This window comes from Triturus cristatus, chromosome 4_1, assembly GCF_964204655.1.
Source record: "Triturus cristatus chromosome 4_1, aTriCri1.1, whole genome shotgun sequence".
Classification (NCBI taxonomy): Eukaryota; Metazoa; Chordata; class Amphibia; order Caudata; family Salamandridae; genus Triturus; species Triturus cristatus.
In genome coordinates this window covers 267,281,154-267,299,511 of record NC_140585.1, presented here as the reverse complement: position 1 = coordinate 267,299,511, position 18,358 = coordinate 267,281,154, and the positions used below count along the sequence as shown (strand labels likewise).

General features: G+C 42.5%; 1 protein-coding gene across 1 annotated transcript in view; it reads left to right on the top strand.

The window, feature by feature from the left end:
• The window catches only part of LOC146854242 (aldo-keto reductase family 1 member C3-like), a 386,032-nt gene that overhangs the window by 29,770 nt on the left and 337,904 nt on the right, over nucleotides 1-18,358 (top strand). Inside the window, exon 2 of the mRNA XM_085652025.1 lies at nucleotides 11,982-12,152. Coding sequence (XP_085508151.1) covers nucleotides 11,982-12,152 — 171 coding nt within the window. The remainder of the gene's footprint in view (nucleotides 1-11,981; nucleotides 12,153-18,358) is intronic.

Genomic DNA, 18,358 nt, shown 5'->3' with positions numbered 1-18,358 from the left:
ATTTAATTAATTCCTGTCTATTTTTAAATGGAGATAATAATAGAATAATCTCTGACTTTGGCAAACTGTGTTTAGTGATTAAAAAATTGTTGTCAGTCCCACTGCCAAAAATAGCGAAAGAACCAAGATGGTTTGACTCAATTTGTTCTAAGGCAAATAGGGAACTACGTGAAGCATTGTCTTCTAACCCAAGGTGTATACTAGAGGTACAGTTGGCCAGGAAAAACTATAAGTTAAAAACAACTGAAAGGAAGGCTGCCCTGCTGACAGAACAGTGGGAATCATTGGTTGCGAGTGCAAATTTGAAGAGTAGCGGCCCCTTCTGGTCAGCCGTTAGGAAGACGCGAGATATGGGGAAACAATTGTCCCCAATTAGCTGCAATATTACTAGTAGTAGTTGGGAGGCTCATTTTGCTAAAATATATGCTACCCCCTCTAAGGAAGTAACTATTCCTTCCTTGATGGTGTCATGCAACCTCGAGATTGACCTCCCTGAGATAGTCACAGCTATTAAAGAAAGCCTTGGTAACAAGGCCCCTGGTCCCGATGGGCTCCCTATAGACATTATTAAGTATAACACGGATTTATGGGCACCAATTCTTCTTAATGTTTTTAATAGTTTACCTATGGCGCCAATGCCTGACACTTGGGCGACCAGCACCATAGTTCCCATTTTTAAGAAGGGAGATAGGTCAGATCCAGCCAATTATCGTCCAATCTCGCTATTGGACAATACTTTAAAAATCCTTGGACGAGTTATTTATAACAGGATGATAGAGTGGACTGAAGATACTGATCTACTGGATCCGTGCCAGTTGGGATTCAGGAGTGGTGTGGGCACGGTGGAGCAGTGCCTAAACCTGAAATTGATTATCGATAAGTACAATGTTGCTCGCTCTAGTCCAATCTATCTCGCATTTATGGATCTTTCATCTGCATTTGACCTAGTTAATAGATCCAAATTATGGCTTATGCTTTCTAACTACGGTCTGGATGCAAGTCTTGTTAATTTTCTGGCCTATCTTCACACGGACCTTAAAGCACAAGTTAGGATCGGGTCTGGTGGCGATGTGTCCGGACCCATAAAAATAGGCAGGGGGGTGAGGCAGGGGTGCGTTTTGGCACCTCTGCTATTTATTATTTATATTAACGGTCTTGCCAAAGCCTTGAAACAAGTGACGAGAGACGTTCCAATTATCCAGGGGAATCCACTACCAGTTTTATTATACGCAGATGATGCGGTCATTATGGGCCGCACCCCTAATGCTCTTCGTTTGCTCATTAGAGCATTCGTCCAGCATATGGAGGCACTTGATCTGCGTGTAAATTTAAAAAAATCTTTTATTATGTCTAGTGGACCCGGGAAAAGGAAGCTCAATACTATAAATGTAGGTTCGGATAAATTAGAATCCGTAACCTCCTTTCCGTACCTAGGATTGGTTTTCGCTGCGAACGGCTCATGGAGTGGGCATTCTGCCCACGCCATGGGCAAGTTCTCGAAAGCCACTAATTCTATATTGAGCCTCCAACGCCCGAAGAAAATAGGTGCCACTAGGGCCATTTTAAATTTTTTTAAATTACAGTGCCTTCCTGTGGCAACGTATGGGGCTGAGGTCTGGGGCTCAGGGAGAAACTCAGGGATTCAACGGGAGGAAAATCGTTTTTGTAGAAAAATATTGGGTGCTCCTTTTTCAGCCTCTGAATTCATCTGTCACAAAGAACTAAATCTCCCCTATGTATGTGATTTTATCAGAGCCAGACCAGCCCTATTTTGGATTAGGATTTGGACAAATAACTTTGCGACCCTAACTAAAAACATTATAATGGATTGCCTAAAGTGTGATCACCATATGTCAATACCCTGGTTAGCCGAGGTTTACAAAATATTATGCGCAGTGGATAAAGGCAATCTTTTCTTAGAACCCACTGGAATTGAGAAGAATGATAAGGTCGTAGTCAAACAAGCACTTTATGCACTTTTTAATTCAGAAAGAATGGGGAGGGAGCTATCTAAATCTTCTGTTGCTACATACATGGGGTACGATTTGTGTAGGCACCCACTACCATCTTATCTAACTCTCCCCATGTCCAATTGGGAACGATCGCTGCTCTTTCGTTTAAGGGCAGGTTCTGTAAAAACCCTGTTGGCTTTCCCTTTGGGGTATCATCACACAATAGAATACAATCCCTGCCCATGTGATGGAATTAGCAAACAGAATGACATTCACTTCCTATTCTTCTGTAAATTTTATTTAAAATATATTAACTGGTTTTTAACTCCCTATTTTAGAAAATTAAGACCCCTTTCATTGGGGGAATCATGTTCATTATTATTTTCCCTGGATACAGATGAATTAATTTTTCGCACCAGCACTTTTCTGAGATTAATAGTACACGCACGCAAAACGATGGAAAATCCCTGAAAATTATTTATGCTAGTTGTATATTTGAAAATGAATTGCTGTGATTGTGGTGTTTTTATGGATTGTATTATTGTATAAATGTGTTGTTTTCCTTTTGTTGTACTTTTATGGATTTTATGAAATCCGAATAAAGGTCTTTTGAATTGAATTGAATTGAACTATCCCTATCTACTTTGGCCCCTAACTCCTCCCTTTCCAGTTACCTAACTACTTTTACTTACTTTATGGCTTCCTTTATGTTACAATCTCGGGGGCCTCCCTCCCGACACCAAGAATTGCGCGGCCTAATTAGCATGCTGCAGAAATACCAGGCACACTCAGCAATTAGGGTGTGGCGCGGACTGCCCGCCGGCTCCGCCCATCTTTATTTTATATACGCGCTCACGCCGGCTGGCATGAGCGCAGGGGAGGTCACGGTGTAGCGCGCGCCAGCGATAAACGCTGGTGCGCCAACCATCCCACTTTACTACCAGGGTGTTAGTACCCTGGTTTTAATGTGCTGTTAGGACATTACACCGGACAAGATGGGATTTATCCGAAACAGATAGGCAGCAGCTAATATTAGATGTCTAGCCCACCTTACGAAAAAAGTATGCAAAAGAAATATCTCGGCCCTGCTGGCTTCGCTGGATGCGGAAAAAGCTTTTCATTAGGTGAGTTTGTTCTTTCTAGGTGCAATCCTAACAAAAATCTGACTCAGCCCTAGGATGAGAACAAATATAATGGCAGCCTACACTACTCTCAACGCTTTTGTGTGGGTAAATGTACAGTGCACACAGAGTAACGTCATAGCTAGGAGGGCTCGCCAGGGCTGGTCCTTTCTCCCACTATATTTGCCTGTTCACAGATGATATCCCTCTCACCTTAACTAATCCATCGAAATCCCTCCCTGCCTTACTTACAATCCTACAGAACTTTGAAGGTGCCTCGAGTTTAAAAAGCAATGTTGATAAATTGTACGTTCTCAATCTCACTGTGTTCCTGTGGGATGTGGTGGCCTTGCAATCTCAAATGCCTTCCAGTGAGCTTCCTCCTCCATCCATTACCTGGGCCTTCAAATTTTCCCTCGCTGAGGACTGGACAAAAATAAACTAGACGATCCTTCATGGAGCTATACTGGAGGACCTCTGGAAATGGCGCATGTTATATACCTCCTGGCTGGAACAAATTAATGCCATAATATCTTGCCCTGTCTATTATACCTCTTGCAGCCCCTCCCTACACCTATCCCGCAGACAGACATAGCACAGGTGCAAACACACATCCGTAGATACATTTGGAATGGCTAGCACTTGCGTCTTCCCAACATGTTACTTATGCTCCCAAGGGATAAAGGAGGGCTAGCATGCTCAAACCTCTTAGACTACTACTGGACAGCAGACCTGTGTTTCCTCTTTGAATGGACTAGAGAGAGAAAAACTGTGTTTCCACATGGAGCGGACTGCATGCCGGCCACTGCATGCTGGCCACTGTGGGACTTAGCATGGCTCCCTCGACCTGCCCTCCCGAAGAGTGCCTACTTAGCAACACCCATAAAAACCATTCTCAACATTTGGGACCACTTGGCGATTAGGCGGGGCCTCACAACATTTCCCTCCTCACACACACCAATAGCCAGAAACCTGGAATTTAGACCATTACTAGACCCCAAATCCTACTCAACATGGTCTTCGGGGGCCTGCAGAACACCGGGTGACCTTTTTCAGGCCATATCTATCAAAACGTTTGAACAGTGAAAACAAGAACTCCAACTATCAGAGGCAGCATGACTACAATAAAGCCAACTGAGACACTGGGCCCTACATCCTCTGAACATCACCAATGCTATAAGGAAACGTACAGTCTTTGAAAGTTTTGTACACACATTCTCGGACGCCAAGAGATCGGTATTACAGACCTGTCGATCAGCAGGGATGGCCCCACCACCGATCTCACCCACAAACAGGTGCGCTTAATTATAAATTGGTAATGTCATGAGGACCATTTTATTATGTTTGCGAGCGATGCTCCTCCTCACTAAAGGAGCAACTACCTCAGGATCCCCCATTAAAATGGAATCAAACTGCCCAAAAGTTCCTTTCTTCTGTCAGAATGTGGAGGGTCTGTGTAAACCATTCAAAGTCCTTCCTCTCCACTTTGTCCATAGTCTTGGCTGCAGGTGCCTCCTCTGCATGCTAGGCAAAGCTCGCTGACCTCTCTGATTGGGATGCCTGCTCATCCTCATGCTGTCAGTGTGCAGTTTCCAGACTTCGTAGTGAGCTGGCATGCCAAACCCAGACCACTCCTTGGGTGACTGGGCCTGTGCAACTTCTGATGGCATGCTCATATTGGACTTACTCAGGAAGCTAAGTGGTATTGGGTCCTATAATAGTGGTACTTGCTGTGTAGTGGCATAACGGGCACCCCCGCAGCCCCAGCGGTGCAGGGGACCCCAGTCTTCTATATGTGAAGGGGGGGTTGGGGGAGGGGCGTCAGCTTGTCTGTCCAGGGCGCGTTTCTCTTGCAAAGCAGATGCAGATTACATCCTGCTCTGAGCTGCCATAGGCCTACTCGGAAGTGAAGAGAAACAAAATAACATTTGATTCTCTTTCACTCCGAGCCTGCCAGACCCCTTGCAAGAGCTAATAAGTGGACCCCCTCTCCCAAAAGGCTCTTCTAAAACAACAGCCTTTTTTCTCAATGATAGCACAGTTGTGCCTTGCACAGAGATCTTGTTTTGTCAACGGTCTGCTGTAAGGTGTCAGGGATTGCATTTTTACCACAAACCACTTACATCCTTGGTGTGTAGCTCTTTCATAAGAAAGAGAAAGCATGTTTGCAAACATGAAGAATACAAATAGAATCTCTAGTGCAGCATGAAACACTTCTAAAAAGCTCTTAGATGTTTATTCTAAAAATATATTAGAAATGGTTTAGTTCAAGGAGAGCAAGACATTTAACATGTTGCTATACATTTCCCCTTTCTGTTTATCATGGTACATCTAGAATAACACAGAAGAAGAATGAAAAGCAATGTTTTGTTTTCCTTATTTAAGCGTTAGTGAGCGGAACATACACTCAGCCCCTACAGTTCAATTTTGATAATAAAAATAATAATATAATAAAACAATATGAACATAGTTCGGTTTTCAGTGTGCATGTATGTAGAGCATGGGCATTCCACAAGTATAACTTTTTTCTCTTTGCTAACAGTATAGCGGAAACTCGTGCTGATGATATGTTGATGTAGGCTTCGACCGGGTGGTTGGTTACTGTGAGTATATAGGCATTGTGGAGTGGCCCCATCACAATTTATTGCAAGGGGGGCCCAAAGGCCACTACTGCTGTGCCCTTCTACATTTGCTCTTCATTGCTCAGCTAACTTCACAATATGTATTTATGTGTTTTATATACCACCTGCCTCTCTGAAGTGTCCAATCCATGAATTCCGAGTCTTGGCCTGCAACATATAGTTTGCGTGAAGAAATTGACCAAAATATTGAGGTCTTTCAAAAAGTGTTTGTTCAGCACAAATGTATTATTTTACTGTACTCTTGGTTGTAGATCTACCTGCACCAACTCCATACCACCTATTTTCCATACTTACTGTGCATAGATAGGTTTTTCCTGAAACTCATTTTCTTAGTTTTAATGTTGCACTTGAGCCGGACCTTGTGAATACTGCCACATGCAAAAACAAAATTGTTCAAACTATCCTATGCCTTGCCTGTATCCAGATTCCACCTTATTTGTCTTGACATTCCAATGCACCATAGCAATGTTCCTTTTCTTTCCACACATCTTGCACTCCTTAGATAGAGCTTCACAATATTTAGCATCAGGGACGTGGATCTGCAATCTAACCCTGGAACAGAATGCTTTGCTGCATTGTGTTGGTCATTCCTGATGTTTACTAACAACACTCCTAGGTTTATTCATGTCCTTTAGACCACAGGCATTGGGTAAACATATAGACACAATTGAATGCTAAATCCCTTAAAAATAAAATAAAAAATAAAATCTTTATTCATTTCATTTCCAAAACAATCCACCCAACCCCCACCCCCTCAGACAGGTAAAAACTTCAATTCATCACACATAAATAATCAAATACATCACATTACATCATTTCATAATTATATAAATACATATCCCAAAAAGTGTCAATACAGAACAACCCACACTTAGACAAATCTATTATGGCTCCATCAGAATCCTAAAGTGACACGTGCAAACTTCCCCATTACTATATAAAGACCATACTTCACCCAGAGACAACAAGGGGAAATAATAACGTAAAATCTATTCTGCTTCGCCTTGGCCTTGAATCCACTCAATCAGAGGATCCCCTATTCTCATGCCTTTCTGGCGTGAATGGCTCCCTCTACGCCTATATATGGCCATTTCCAAATTATATATTGCTAGAAACGTGGCCAGCCATTGCTGAAATGCTGGTGGTCTAGAATCCAGCCAGGCAGAAGCGATACACACCCTTAAAACTGCCATTGAGATGAGAATCAATTCATGTCCCTTCCCCATCAAATCTAACTCCAATATCCCCAACATAATTACATCATTAGATAATGTTGCTTCTGTTTTTAAAACCTCAGATACATTTTTTTTATATATCCTTAAATAGGTTTTGCAAAACATTACAGGACACAAAAATGTGAATAATGTCTGCATTGTAGAGAGCACAACGTGGGCAACATGTTCCCTTTCCGACCCCCCATTTTGCTATCTTGTCAGGAGTGTAATATAAAACAGGCATTTGCAATGCAATTGGTTTCGCCTTTGGGACCTTATAAAGTATTTAACCATTATCCTGGGTGCTGCCACATCTACTATTCTTTAACATAGCACTGCATTGAAAAGTACTTGCAGTTTGACCTAATTTCCTGGTCTTTGAAGAGCTTCACGGGCTAGGATCAAGTTCTACACAGGTAAATTCGAAGATTTAGCCCTCATAGGTTGCGAGGCCGCTTTATTTAAATTGGCCTTAAGTCCCCAGTTTACTTTCTCAGGCTTTTGCTTTATCGCCCCCCTGGGCCTGCTGGATCTTGGGCTACTGCACTTCCCGATTTGATTGCTCCTTATCTTCTGAATACCACCAATTTTACCATCTTGGGAGATTTAAACCTCCATTTCGAGGAACCCGACTTGTGGGATAGGCACCACTTTGATCTTGGATTTAGCTGCTATGAATATTTTACTTCACAACTCTGGTGCCACCCACACGGCTGGGCATTTATTGGATCCTATTCTTTCCAATCTCTTACCGATTGTTTGTTCCCCAGCTCTCCCAGTGACGTGGTCAGACCACCATCTGGCTAATTTTAGAATTAAGCATGATCTGCCTAATCCACCTACAACTGTCCTGGGTTGTAAAGTTCCATGTAGGAATTGTGTGAAGCTGAATATGGAAGCTTTTAATCAGCTTCTAGCCAATAATGCCCCCGATATTAATCAGGTCTCCTTAGTAGACCTAGAAAATTTTGATTGTTGGATTGCAAAATCTATTGACATGTGTCTCCCTCTCTCTACGAAGAAAATGAACAGTCACCGCCCTCCTTCCCCCTGGTTTTCGGAGAAATTAAAGCAGGAGGAAAGTAACTGTAAAGCGCTTGAAAGACGCTGGAGGAAGGACTATGCAGTTGAATCTAAGTTTGCATATAAAATGGTCATAAGAGTTTACCACTCTCTCTGTAACACTGCCAGAGCTGAATATGTGAACACCACTATACATAATGCACAGAATAGTCCTAAGACCCTGTTCAAAGTAGTTAAAGATTTGTCCGGTGCAGGTAATCTACCTGCCCCCCTACACTTACCGAAACACAATGTGAGGATCTGGCCGAGTTTTTTATCTGAAAAGTGGAAAAAATTTACTCAGCTCTGAATGTTAACCAGACTAATATTCTACAGCCAGTTACTAAGATTCCTATAACATCAAGCAGTGCTGAACAGATGGATGGTCAGCCTGCCGAAGCCAGTTCTAAACTAGAAAACTGGGCACTATTAGACGTTAGTTCCTTTAAACACATTTTAAACAGCCTTAAATCTGGCTCACCTAGAGACCAGCTTCCTTTTACGGTAATGCAGAAAATGGATCTATCTGTCTTTAAAGTTATTATAGAGCTGCTTAATGCTTCCCTACGTGAATCAACTATTCCAGTTGAGTGGAAGCATGCTATGTTCCTCCCGCATTTGAAAAAAGCCAATGCGGATCCGACGGAATTGTCCAATTTTCGCCTGATTTCCTTGCTTTCAGTATATTCCAAAATTCTAGAAAAACATATCAATACTCAACTAACTAAATTTGTTGCTTCTCAAGTGTTTCTGCACCCATCTCAGTCAGGCTTCCGAGAAGGCTTTTCAACTGAAACGGCACTCCTCGGAGTTACTGAGATGCTGCGTGGTCATCTGGATGCTGGGGATACTGCGGCACTTATACTGCTTGATTTAAGTGCCGCCTTTGACACGGTGTCCCATACCGTGTTACTGAAAGCCCTACGATCATTGGGCATTGTTGGTCCAGACCTTAATTGGCTTGGTGACTTTCAGACTAATCGCACGTTCCAGGTTTTTTCTTCTGAGGCTGCATCCAAAACTTTTCCTTCACCTTATGGAGTTCCACAGGGTTCCATTCTGAGCCCACTATTGTTTAATGTTTATGTTGAGCCTTTGGCAACTATTGCTCAAGAAGCGGGGTTGTCGATTTCTTCTTATGCCGACGATACCCAAATAATTTTTTCCTTGTCTGCGGACAGGGCATCTAAGACATCATCTCTCAGACTGGAGTGAGGAAAAATGCTGGATGGATGCAAGCCAATTCGCTAAAACTCAACGGCGAAAAAACTGAGGTACTGATTTTGGGAAATAACAAGGACCTTTGGGGCCCCTAGCACTGACTGCCTGAAATGGGAATTCTCCCTTAACCCACTACTCAAGTTCGTAATCTGGGTATTATCATTGACGACCAACAGTCAATGAAGCAGCAAGCAGTGAATGTGGCATCTACGTGCTTCGCCATCCTTAAATGGCTTAGAAAAATCCTCTGGATGTTGCCAAGTTCCACTCAAAGAACTGTGGTCCAGGCTCTTATTACATCCAGACGGGATTACGGCAACATCCTGTATCTAGTTGCCAATAAGGATGTGATACGCAGATTGCAAGTGGTTCAGATTGCAGCAGTCAGACCACTAGGATGGCCTCTGTCTCAAGCTCTCTCCGTGATCTTCACTGGCTCAGGGTTGAGAATCATGTGAAATTCAAAGCCCTGAGCTATATGTTCAAAGTCAAGTCTGGTAGTGCCTCTCAGTACTTAAAGGCCATCGTACATCCTTATATACCATCACGCTCTCTTCGCTCTTCTACTCAGGCCAAATTCTCAGTTCCTAGGATCAGACTGTCACAAACGGGTGGTCGGTCCTTTTCTTACCTGGGTCCTCTTCTGTGGAACTCTTAGGAACGAAACTGTTTTCAGTAATTTTCGTAAACACTTAAAAACCTGGTTGTTTAACCAATAAATTGCTCGCAAACACTTAATAACCTGGTTGTTTGGCCTATAAACTTTTTTCCTCTTTTTCCCTGTCTGGAGGTGCCAGGAAACCTTTTGGTAGCTGTGCGCCTTATAAGACTATAAAATAAATAAAACCAGATGCCTGGCTCATAAAGCCACCAACTTGAAAACAATTCAACAATTGCTGATCATCATATGGAAGTAAATAAAGTGTAAGAAGTAAAAACTCCTTACAACTTGACAATCATAAATGTATAGCTTAAGAATTAAGACCAGTCATCCATGGAGCCTCAACCCGTCCCTGGAACTCTCTATTCATCTAAGCAACTAACCAGCAGTGTGTAAAACTTTCTTATTCAAGATTTACTTTAGTATGTTCTGGATGTTATAGAACTTCCTACGGAATGTTTATTTTTTTTTGCCTTCTAAGAGTTTTGAAAGTTGTCCAGCCCCTCTAAATTCTCTCCTCCAACATTAGACATTCTGCCCTTCTAAGCTGGTGAACTGAATACTAACTAACTCTATATACACGGGTGTCCCTCTGTAAATAGTGCTGTTAAAATATGTACAAATATTTAAATTAATACATACAAATCAGTAAAATTTGAAAAGCAAATGAAAACGTTTTGGAAAAAAAAAGTTGAGCCAACATGTGGTGTCAAGAATCCATGGTCTATTTACGGTTGTCATCCAGGTAGTCATGACATCATGCCTCCTGGACTTTTCTAATACACTTAACTGTCACCAGGTATGGCAGAGTTAAAGTGCTCAAGGGAAGCGGCCCGTGACTATAACTCTCATAACAAAGTAGTTGTCAAGTAAATGTCAAGACACGAAATACGATGTCCTGGTGGCACGGAGCTCGGTAGGCACTCTAATTCTACTGCCTCGTGGGCATTTACGGAATGTGCAATGTATACGCCTACCACCCCTGCCCCCCTTCTATTCCCAGAGCTTGTAAGGGGCCACATTTCTTGTGATGCACTTACACCCAGTCCTGGAGTTTTCACACCCAGCATTTCTGGGTTTAACAGGGTTTTTTTTACCATCATCGCAAAAACATTATTAACAAACACACTACGTGAGATAAAAGACTAAGCCAGTGCGACTGAAGTTGTCACAAATGATGTGACACTTTATCATTTTAATGCTCATCTCCTTAGGTCTTCCACCCGTCACACTTACTGCCAAACTCTGATTACGCAAAAGTTAAAACATAAATTGCCTATGACTTATGGATAATAAAAGGCGTAAATAGTATACAATGAAACATGACGTATGTAATAAAAATACTAGCACAAAACTACGGGTACCTTTGTAAAACTGCTGGAAAAAACTTTGACAATCCCAAAGTAATTTTGGATTGCCTGAAGCATTCCACAGCCATTTGGAAAGAAGGTTTACAACAGCTTTAACGGCTTCAAAATACTTATTTAATCTGTGTTTTTCTTTTTATTTAAATGTCGGTAAATGAAGAGCCTGTATGTAACTTCTGTCGCCATTAACAACTCAGGGCTATAAATCAGTGTGGTCGCCCAATAGTATAGTTTCAAATTCGGGACAGCCAATCCTCCCCCTTCTCCCTTGGTAGGGAGGGAAACCTAAGGCCGGGAGAATATATTTTCCATTATTTTAAACCATTGGGGAGTAAATTTCAGACATATGGCCTTAAAAAGATATAGAATTTTCTGGAAAAATAGCATCTTTATTACATTACATCTGCTGCCCATAGATAGATGTAAATTATTTAACCTAGCCAAGTCTTTTGGGTTTTTTTCCACCAGGGGCTCCATGTTATCCCTAACCCCATTAGTGAACTACCTCATCCACTTGAGTTTATTTGCTACAGCAAGATTATGAATCAGTGGTCGAACATTCAGAAAACGCTCACACTGTTCTTGTTGGTTCTGTACCTGGTCTGGATATTTTAGGAGGACTCCATATTGAATCACTTTTACTCTGGCAGTGTTTGTGATAAACATATTTGCTTGAAAACTGTTTTGTTGTGAATCAGACTCCTTATACCTGTCTACTCTGATTGTCGTTTGACTTCATAGCATGTTTCACAAAAGCCAGTTGAGGAGGCTACCAAGCTGGCCATTGAAGCTGGATACCGGCATATTGATGCTGCCTTTTGCTACCAAAACGAGGCTGAGATTGGAAGAGCCATTCAGGAAAAGATTGCAGATGGCACAGTGAAGAGGGAAGATCTATTCTACACCGGGAAGGTATGCTAGTGCACAGAAAAAAATCAGGTGGAATGTCTAGGAATCTTAGAGTTTCTACTTTGTTGTAATGTCATCAGTTGCGAAAATATACTAAAATATTTAAATCCTGCATTCCTGTATCTTTTAAGGGGCTATCGCTTTACAGGCACGTTGTGTATTTGCTCCAAGTAGATCCTGTTTACAGTAATAGTGCTATAAAATACAACTCTAAGGTAGAGGTGTTGCCACTTATGCCTGTGAAGTTAAACCACATTGCTGCTAGAGAGTGGAGAGGAAATAAATGATATACTTGTAAGTAAGTGTATGTGTGGTTGGCATAATACTTATTTCAATTCATTAAATGTGGCTCAGTCATATGGATGCTAAAATTCATGAAGACTGTCATTTCCATTCACTGAAACACAAAGTGCCCTTTTAAATCAAGTATTCTTATTATAAATCATACTTTCACCATCTAAACTCAAGCCCCTTTCAATAGATCATATGTACCTCCCAAATTAGACCAGGCTTCATCTTGACAGCGCTCCTGCCACTTATGATTCAGCAAACACAAAAATAAACAAGCCCTGAAATTCGCAAGTTGTGGTGTGCAAGACACAATGCACACAATGACTCATGGTCATCATGCTCACTGTGCCCTTTAGCATATGGGATGTAAAAAAGAAAGAAAGCCAGTGTACAAAGCGCAAAACATGGTGGGATATGAAGTACGGTGTGCATTATGTGTTGCACACCATTAATGGCGAATTTGAGGAATTTCAGGGCATTTTCAGTTGTGTGTTCGCTGAACCATAAGTGTACTTTAACTATGTTTTTGCCAGTGAACTTTCTATATATATATATATAAATATATATATTACCTACTGGCGGTCGCCAGTAGGTAGTTATAGTAACCTAGTTTCCATACGAAAAGCATTTTTTGATTTGCTAATAACTTTGGCGTCGTTTGACGAATCTTCGCGAAATTCTCCAAAACAAAAGTCTATCCAGGTCAGCTCCTATCCTGAAAGTTTGGGTGTGATCCATCAAGCGGGGTCTGAGAAAAAAGGGAGTGCCAAAACGCGTTTTCCCCATGTTAATTTCCATAGGAAATTGTGCGACGAGCTACAGCCCGAACTGCTGAACGGAATTACCCCAAATTTGGCAAAAAGGTAGTACTTGGATCAGAAAGCGACGTTTTTTTTTAAATGGTGCAAATCCATTCAGTAGTTGCTGAGAAATTAAAAAAATAAAAGTTTTGATATCTGGGTGGAGCCTAAGTCCCGTGCACGAGCTTCATGGTGATTGGCTGTCAACACTCCAAACCAGGAAGTGTTGGCAGCCACCTTGAGACTTGGTAGAAGCGAGTCACCAGAAAACAGAGAAACAAAGTTATAAAACAAGAGAAGGGGGCAGGGTAGAAACACCCTGACCCCCTAGGCCTGTTGAGAGGGTCCCAGAAGGACCCTCAGGGCCAAAGAAAGCATTACAAAAAAATATATATCGGCGCAATTCGCACTGGGGTCACGGGTTCCCGTGTTTAATTTTAATTTGACCCCGGGGTGGGCTAGGTCCCGGGGGCATTTCTTAAAAAATAATCGCGGGGGTTCGCTGGGTCTGCGGGGGCCCGCTGGGGTCCCCGCAGACCCGGGGCTTCCCTCATGGTGGGAGGGGGGTTGCGCGGCCCCTTTCCTGGAGCCCTCCATGTGCTTATAACTTTGGCATCGTTTGACGAATCTTTACTATAATAATAATAATAATAATAATCCACATTTGTAAAGCGCGAACAATCACCCGTAAGGGTCTCTAGGCGCTGGGGGCAGTCGGGAAGATTAAGCAAGCTATTGCCTAGAGTCACATGGTGCTGGGCTAATGTGGAAATATGGATTTTTATGATCAGTTATGTCCCCTATCTTGGACCCCAACGGTTTCATGTATAAATCACAAGTACATGTATGTTCCCTCCAGTTCCAGTTATGGAGACGCAAACACATGTGCGTCCACCGTCAACATGTCCTCTTTCAGATCCGCCATGAATGGGCCGGATATTCTATTCCTAAGTATGAAAGGCCACCGGCTTTATATGGTTCATTTATCCCATTTTACAGTCCAGGCGAGTAGGCCCTGATTCTGCCATTAAGCCTTTTCCTGCCTTCTGCCTCTGAAAGCTCCAGTCTGAGCTCGCATCTGTATCCATGAACTTTGTCCTACTCCCTGCGCGGCTAACGGTGCCTGACTCGGCCTGTCTGCTTGCCAAGAACTGTATTTCACCTTCGAGATTATCTGCTCCGCTCCCCATCCAATGCATTCCTGTCTAGTAGTTTAAGTAAACATTCTTCCAGCTACCGAGCAAAGGGCCCGGCTTCTCTGTCTTTATGCAAGTAATTCATAGCCCTGTTACTATGGAAGATTTCTGCCCTTGCATCTCATGCAGACACTTAGACGCTTGTACACGCACTCACAGTCAGTATAGAATAGATTTTGTTCGAGAGACCTTTCCTTTTGGATAACATAGTTCTTTAAACATAGGATGTTAGATATGATTTGGGATTAGGTTGACTTGACCCCCCAGACTTCTGTCTCCACATGTAGAGCTAAATGTCAAGTCCCCTTCACCCCCTAGTTGCACGTCAATCACACGTCATGCTGCTGCGCGCGCATCTCTGCCAAGTATTTCTGCTGACATTGCGAAATTCTTTCATGGAACCACCCATTTGTGACATCATACCTAATGACGTTCTTTAGTTACGCCTAGTTACACCCATTTTAGTTACGCATGTATGTTTTATCTCTGTTATCAACTGTTACGCCTCCTGCATCTGTTTCACTGTAATGCCTCTTCTATAAAAATGATTACCTGTCAATAAAGTATTGTCCTTCACTTCCTGAACCTTCGTGGTGATGGAATATGGAGTCCACAATTCGAATTGATTTTGGAATAAAGCCCGTTCCGAACCTCTAATACCACGGATTCTGCCTCTTATTTTACTGAGCTATTATTATAAATTTTCCGCATCAAATTAAGTACCGGTAATTAAATTATTTACCACATATATGGCGCCCGAACAGGGACACTTTCTCATCTCACGCGCCGGAGGTGCGTTGCAGGCCCGGTCTCCTGCCACAGCTGGACGGACAACAACGCGTACCCACAGGATTTCCTGTATCTCCCTCCTGCCGAGCGGGGGTAACTGAGGCTGCGATCAACACCCAGACGAGGCGGTGAGAAGTGCGAAGTATCCCGACCAGAGCCTAGCTGAGAGAGCAAGATCCGAGGTATACAGAGGCCCACCAGTTTCCGAGGTTCCGAAGTTTCGAGTCGAGTCCAGTCCGGTTCAAGTCCAGTTCAGTTCAGTTCCGAGGCCTTCCGTTCCGAGCTACCCGGTGAGTACCATTGTCGGGGAGGCGTTCTGACGTGCACATAGGTTGTGCCGGTCAAGACGGGTTTGGGTACACAAATCCGGTCTGCACTGTTTCAGCAGTGTATCTGTACTGTTCAGCAGTATATCTAGTATGTCTAGTATATAATTCAGAATTACCTAGTTAGTGCCGAGTATTATGCTTAGTGACTAGTTCCCTAAATGGCCATCATTGTTGTTCATTAAATGTTAAATGTTAAATGTTTTAAATACGTTCTGCATATTGTGGTGTGAATGACTGTTCATTATTGTGTTTTTGTTGTATTAAACGTGTTCAAAATTAGGTATCAGATCAGTTCTCAATATGCCGCTCTTTTCGAAATTAAGACAGATCAAAACTAGAAAAGGGGTACTCGAAGAAGCTGTTCCCATCCCTCCTAGGGACACTCCAGGGTACTTCATGTATCATAAACATGGCCTAGACGCCATATTATTTCTTGATTTATGGGTAGACTACACCAAGGAATTACCAGAAAGTCAGAGGTGGCCCGCAGCTGGGACCTGGGATGCAGATTGCATCATGAAAGTAGAGGAAGAATTATGGAAAAAGAAAGCTAGACAGTCACAGAAAGATGCCATTGAATTATGGCGTAAAGAATCATATAGACGTACAGAAAAAGCACTCAGACAGGAAGAGAAAAGTAAGGAGAATTCAAATAAAGTCCGAGAAAATCTATTAATTGAAGAAGGTACTCGAGTAAAATCAGAACAAGTAGATAGACAAAGAAATGCCCTTATGAATGGTATGTATCCTCTTCTGGCCGAAGGGTTACCTAAGGCTACTCCGGAGATACCAAAAGACTTGCCACCCCCATTGTTTCCGATAAAAGCACATCCCAAAGGGCATCCCAGAACCGCAGAAGATGTTTTCCTTTCCTCTTATTTAGACGACACAGCTCCCGAGTATGCTAATACTGCGCCACATAGACCGCCTGCCGAGGGGGTTCAACGCCAAGACCCTCCTCCATCTGTACCTCCGCAACAACAAACTCCGACACAAGTTCCGGCAAGCACATCCGTTTCTACAGCTGTATCCACACCTATGGTTGCTATATCACGTTCAACGAATCCTTTCACATCCAGCACCCCAGGTGGTGCTACAGGAGGTACATCAAACATTTTTTCCACGCCACCCAGAGTAAATAAACTTTCCTTTCAAGAATTAGCCCACCAACGTACGCCCAAACTAGTAACTCCCGACATGCTTAAGGAACTTCTAGTAGATTGTAGATATGACCCTGTGCCCGGCAAAGAGGACGAAATGCTGCTGGCATCATTACGTATCCGACGAGCTGCAATATATTTAGGGAGGCTACCAGGAATGACTACACATTTAGAAAATATATATCACTTTGTCCAGTCAGGGCGAGATTCTGAAAGTATTAATCGAGCCATGGAGTACCAGAAAGTGGAGATACAGGGGGAACTGTTACGTTTCCTCATAAATTGTGTGATCAGAAATCAAGACCGACCAGGGGTAAATCCGGAAGAAATGCGAATTCTTACCACATGGAGTCGGAATATATCAGAGGGGAGACATAATAAACTATTAAGTATAGTAGCTATGTGCCGAAAGATCCGCAAAGAAGTAGAACGAATACACGAAGAAAGATTAGCAGTAGACCAGCCTGAACAAACCGAGGAGGAGGAAGAATTAGAACTGCCCACAGGACAGTTAGAAACCATGGCCTATGTAGGTAGAGGAAGATCTTGCAATAATACTAGATGCTTTACTGATCCGATACGTCCGATACGTCCAGATAATGGCAGAAATTTCCAAACCCCTATAATAAATATAAGGTCCCCCGAACATTCGTTCCAAGCCGCTGACAAATTACTCCGAGAACGAAGGGGTTATCATATACTCGATTCTATGGACGAACAAGAATTAGCCAGGTCAGCCGTTCACTGGGTTGATAGTCCCGGAAAATATAGTGATGATACACTAGCGCACACGTTTTTGAACTTCACCCCAGATGAACAGCGTTTAGCTGGTATCTATATGATTCAACAACTCCTTATATTATATAAAAGCCAACACTCCGATCCTGGTCCCTTACCTGATATATTGACTGAATTACTCACGAATAAATGGAGAGGTTCAGGTACTGAGTTAATTAAAGAAATACTAGAATACAGAAAGCAGTACATTCTTTTTGTATGCCCCGAACATGTCTCACTGCCCATCAAGGAAAGAACGACGTATTACATGGATAGACAGAATCCCTTACGCGAAGTGCACCCGATAAAAGGTGATGACAATCAGTTTAAACGTGTGTTTGTATACACACCCATATCTAAAATAGAACTATTAGAAATGAAGAAAGTGGTACCCAGTCATGACAAAGACCCAGCGGGTTTCCACCGTGAAATTAAAGACATGTTGCTCATGGGAGAGTATACCTATCCCGACATTATGAAAATATTGAAGGTATTAATGCCTGCGGGCATTTACGAAAAACTCAAGGAAAAAGATTGGGAGGTGGGAGACCAAAAGATAGATTGGACAGCATTAGAAAACGAAGAAACAGCTCGAGGTCCAGGTTCAGGGCTTGGGGAAAAGACCAAAACACTACCAGGTTTACTAGTACAGGTACTGCCACGTTTATTAACTACGAAAAAGGAAGACTGGGGTGCAATCTCAGCCTGTAAACAAAAGCAAGATGAGGACACTAGTGATTTCTATGCCCGATTCGAAAAATGTTTTGGTATAAATAGTGGAATAAAAGCAAGTAGCGAATCGTATCCACATCTGTTTGTGACAAAATTAGTTGAAAATTCCTTGCCCCAAGTTAAGAATAGAGTATT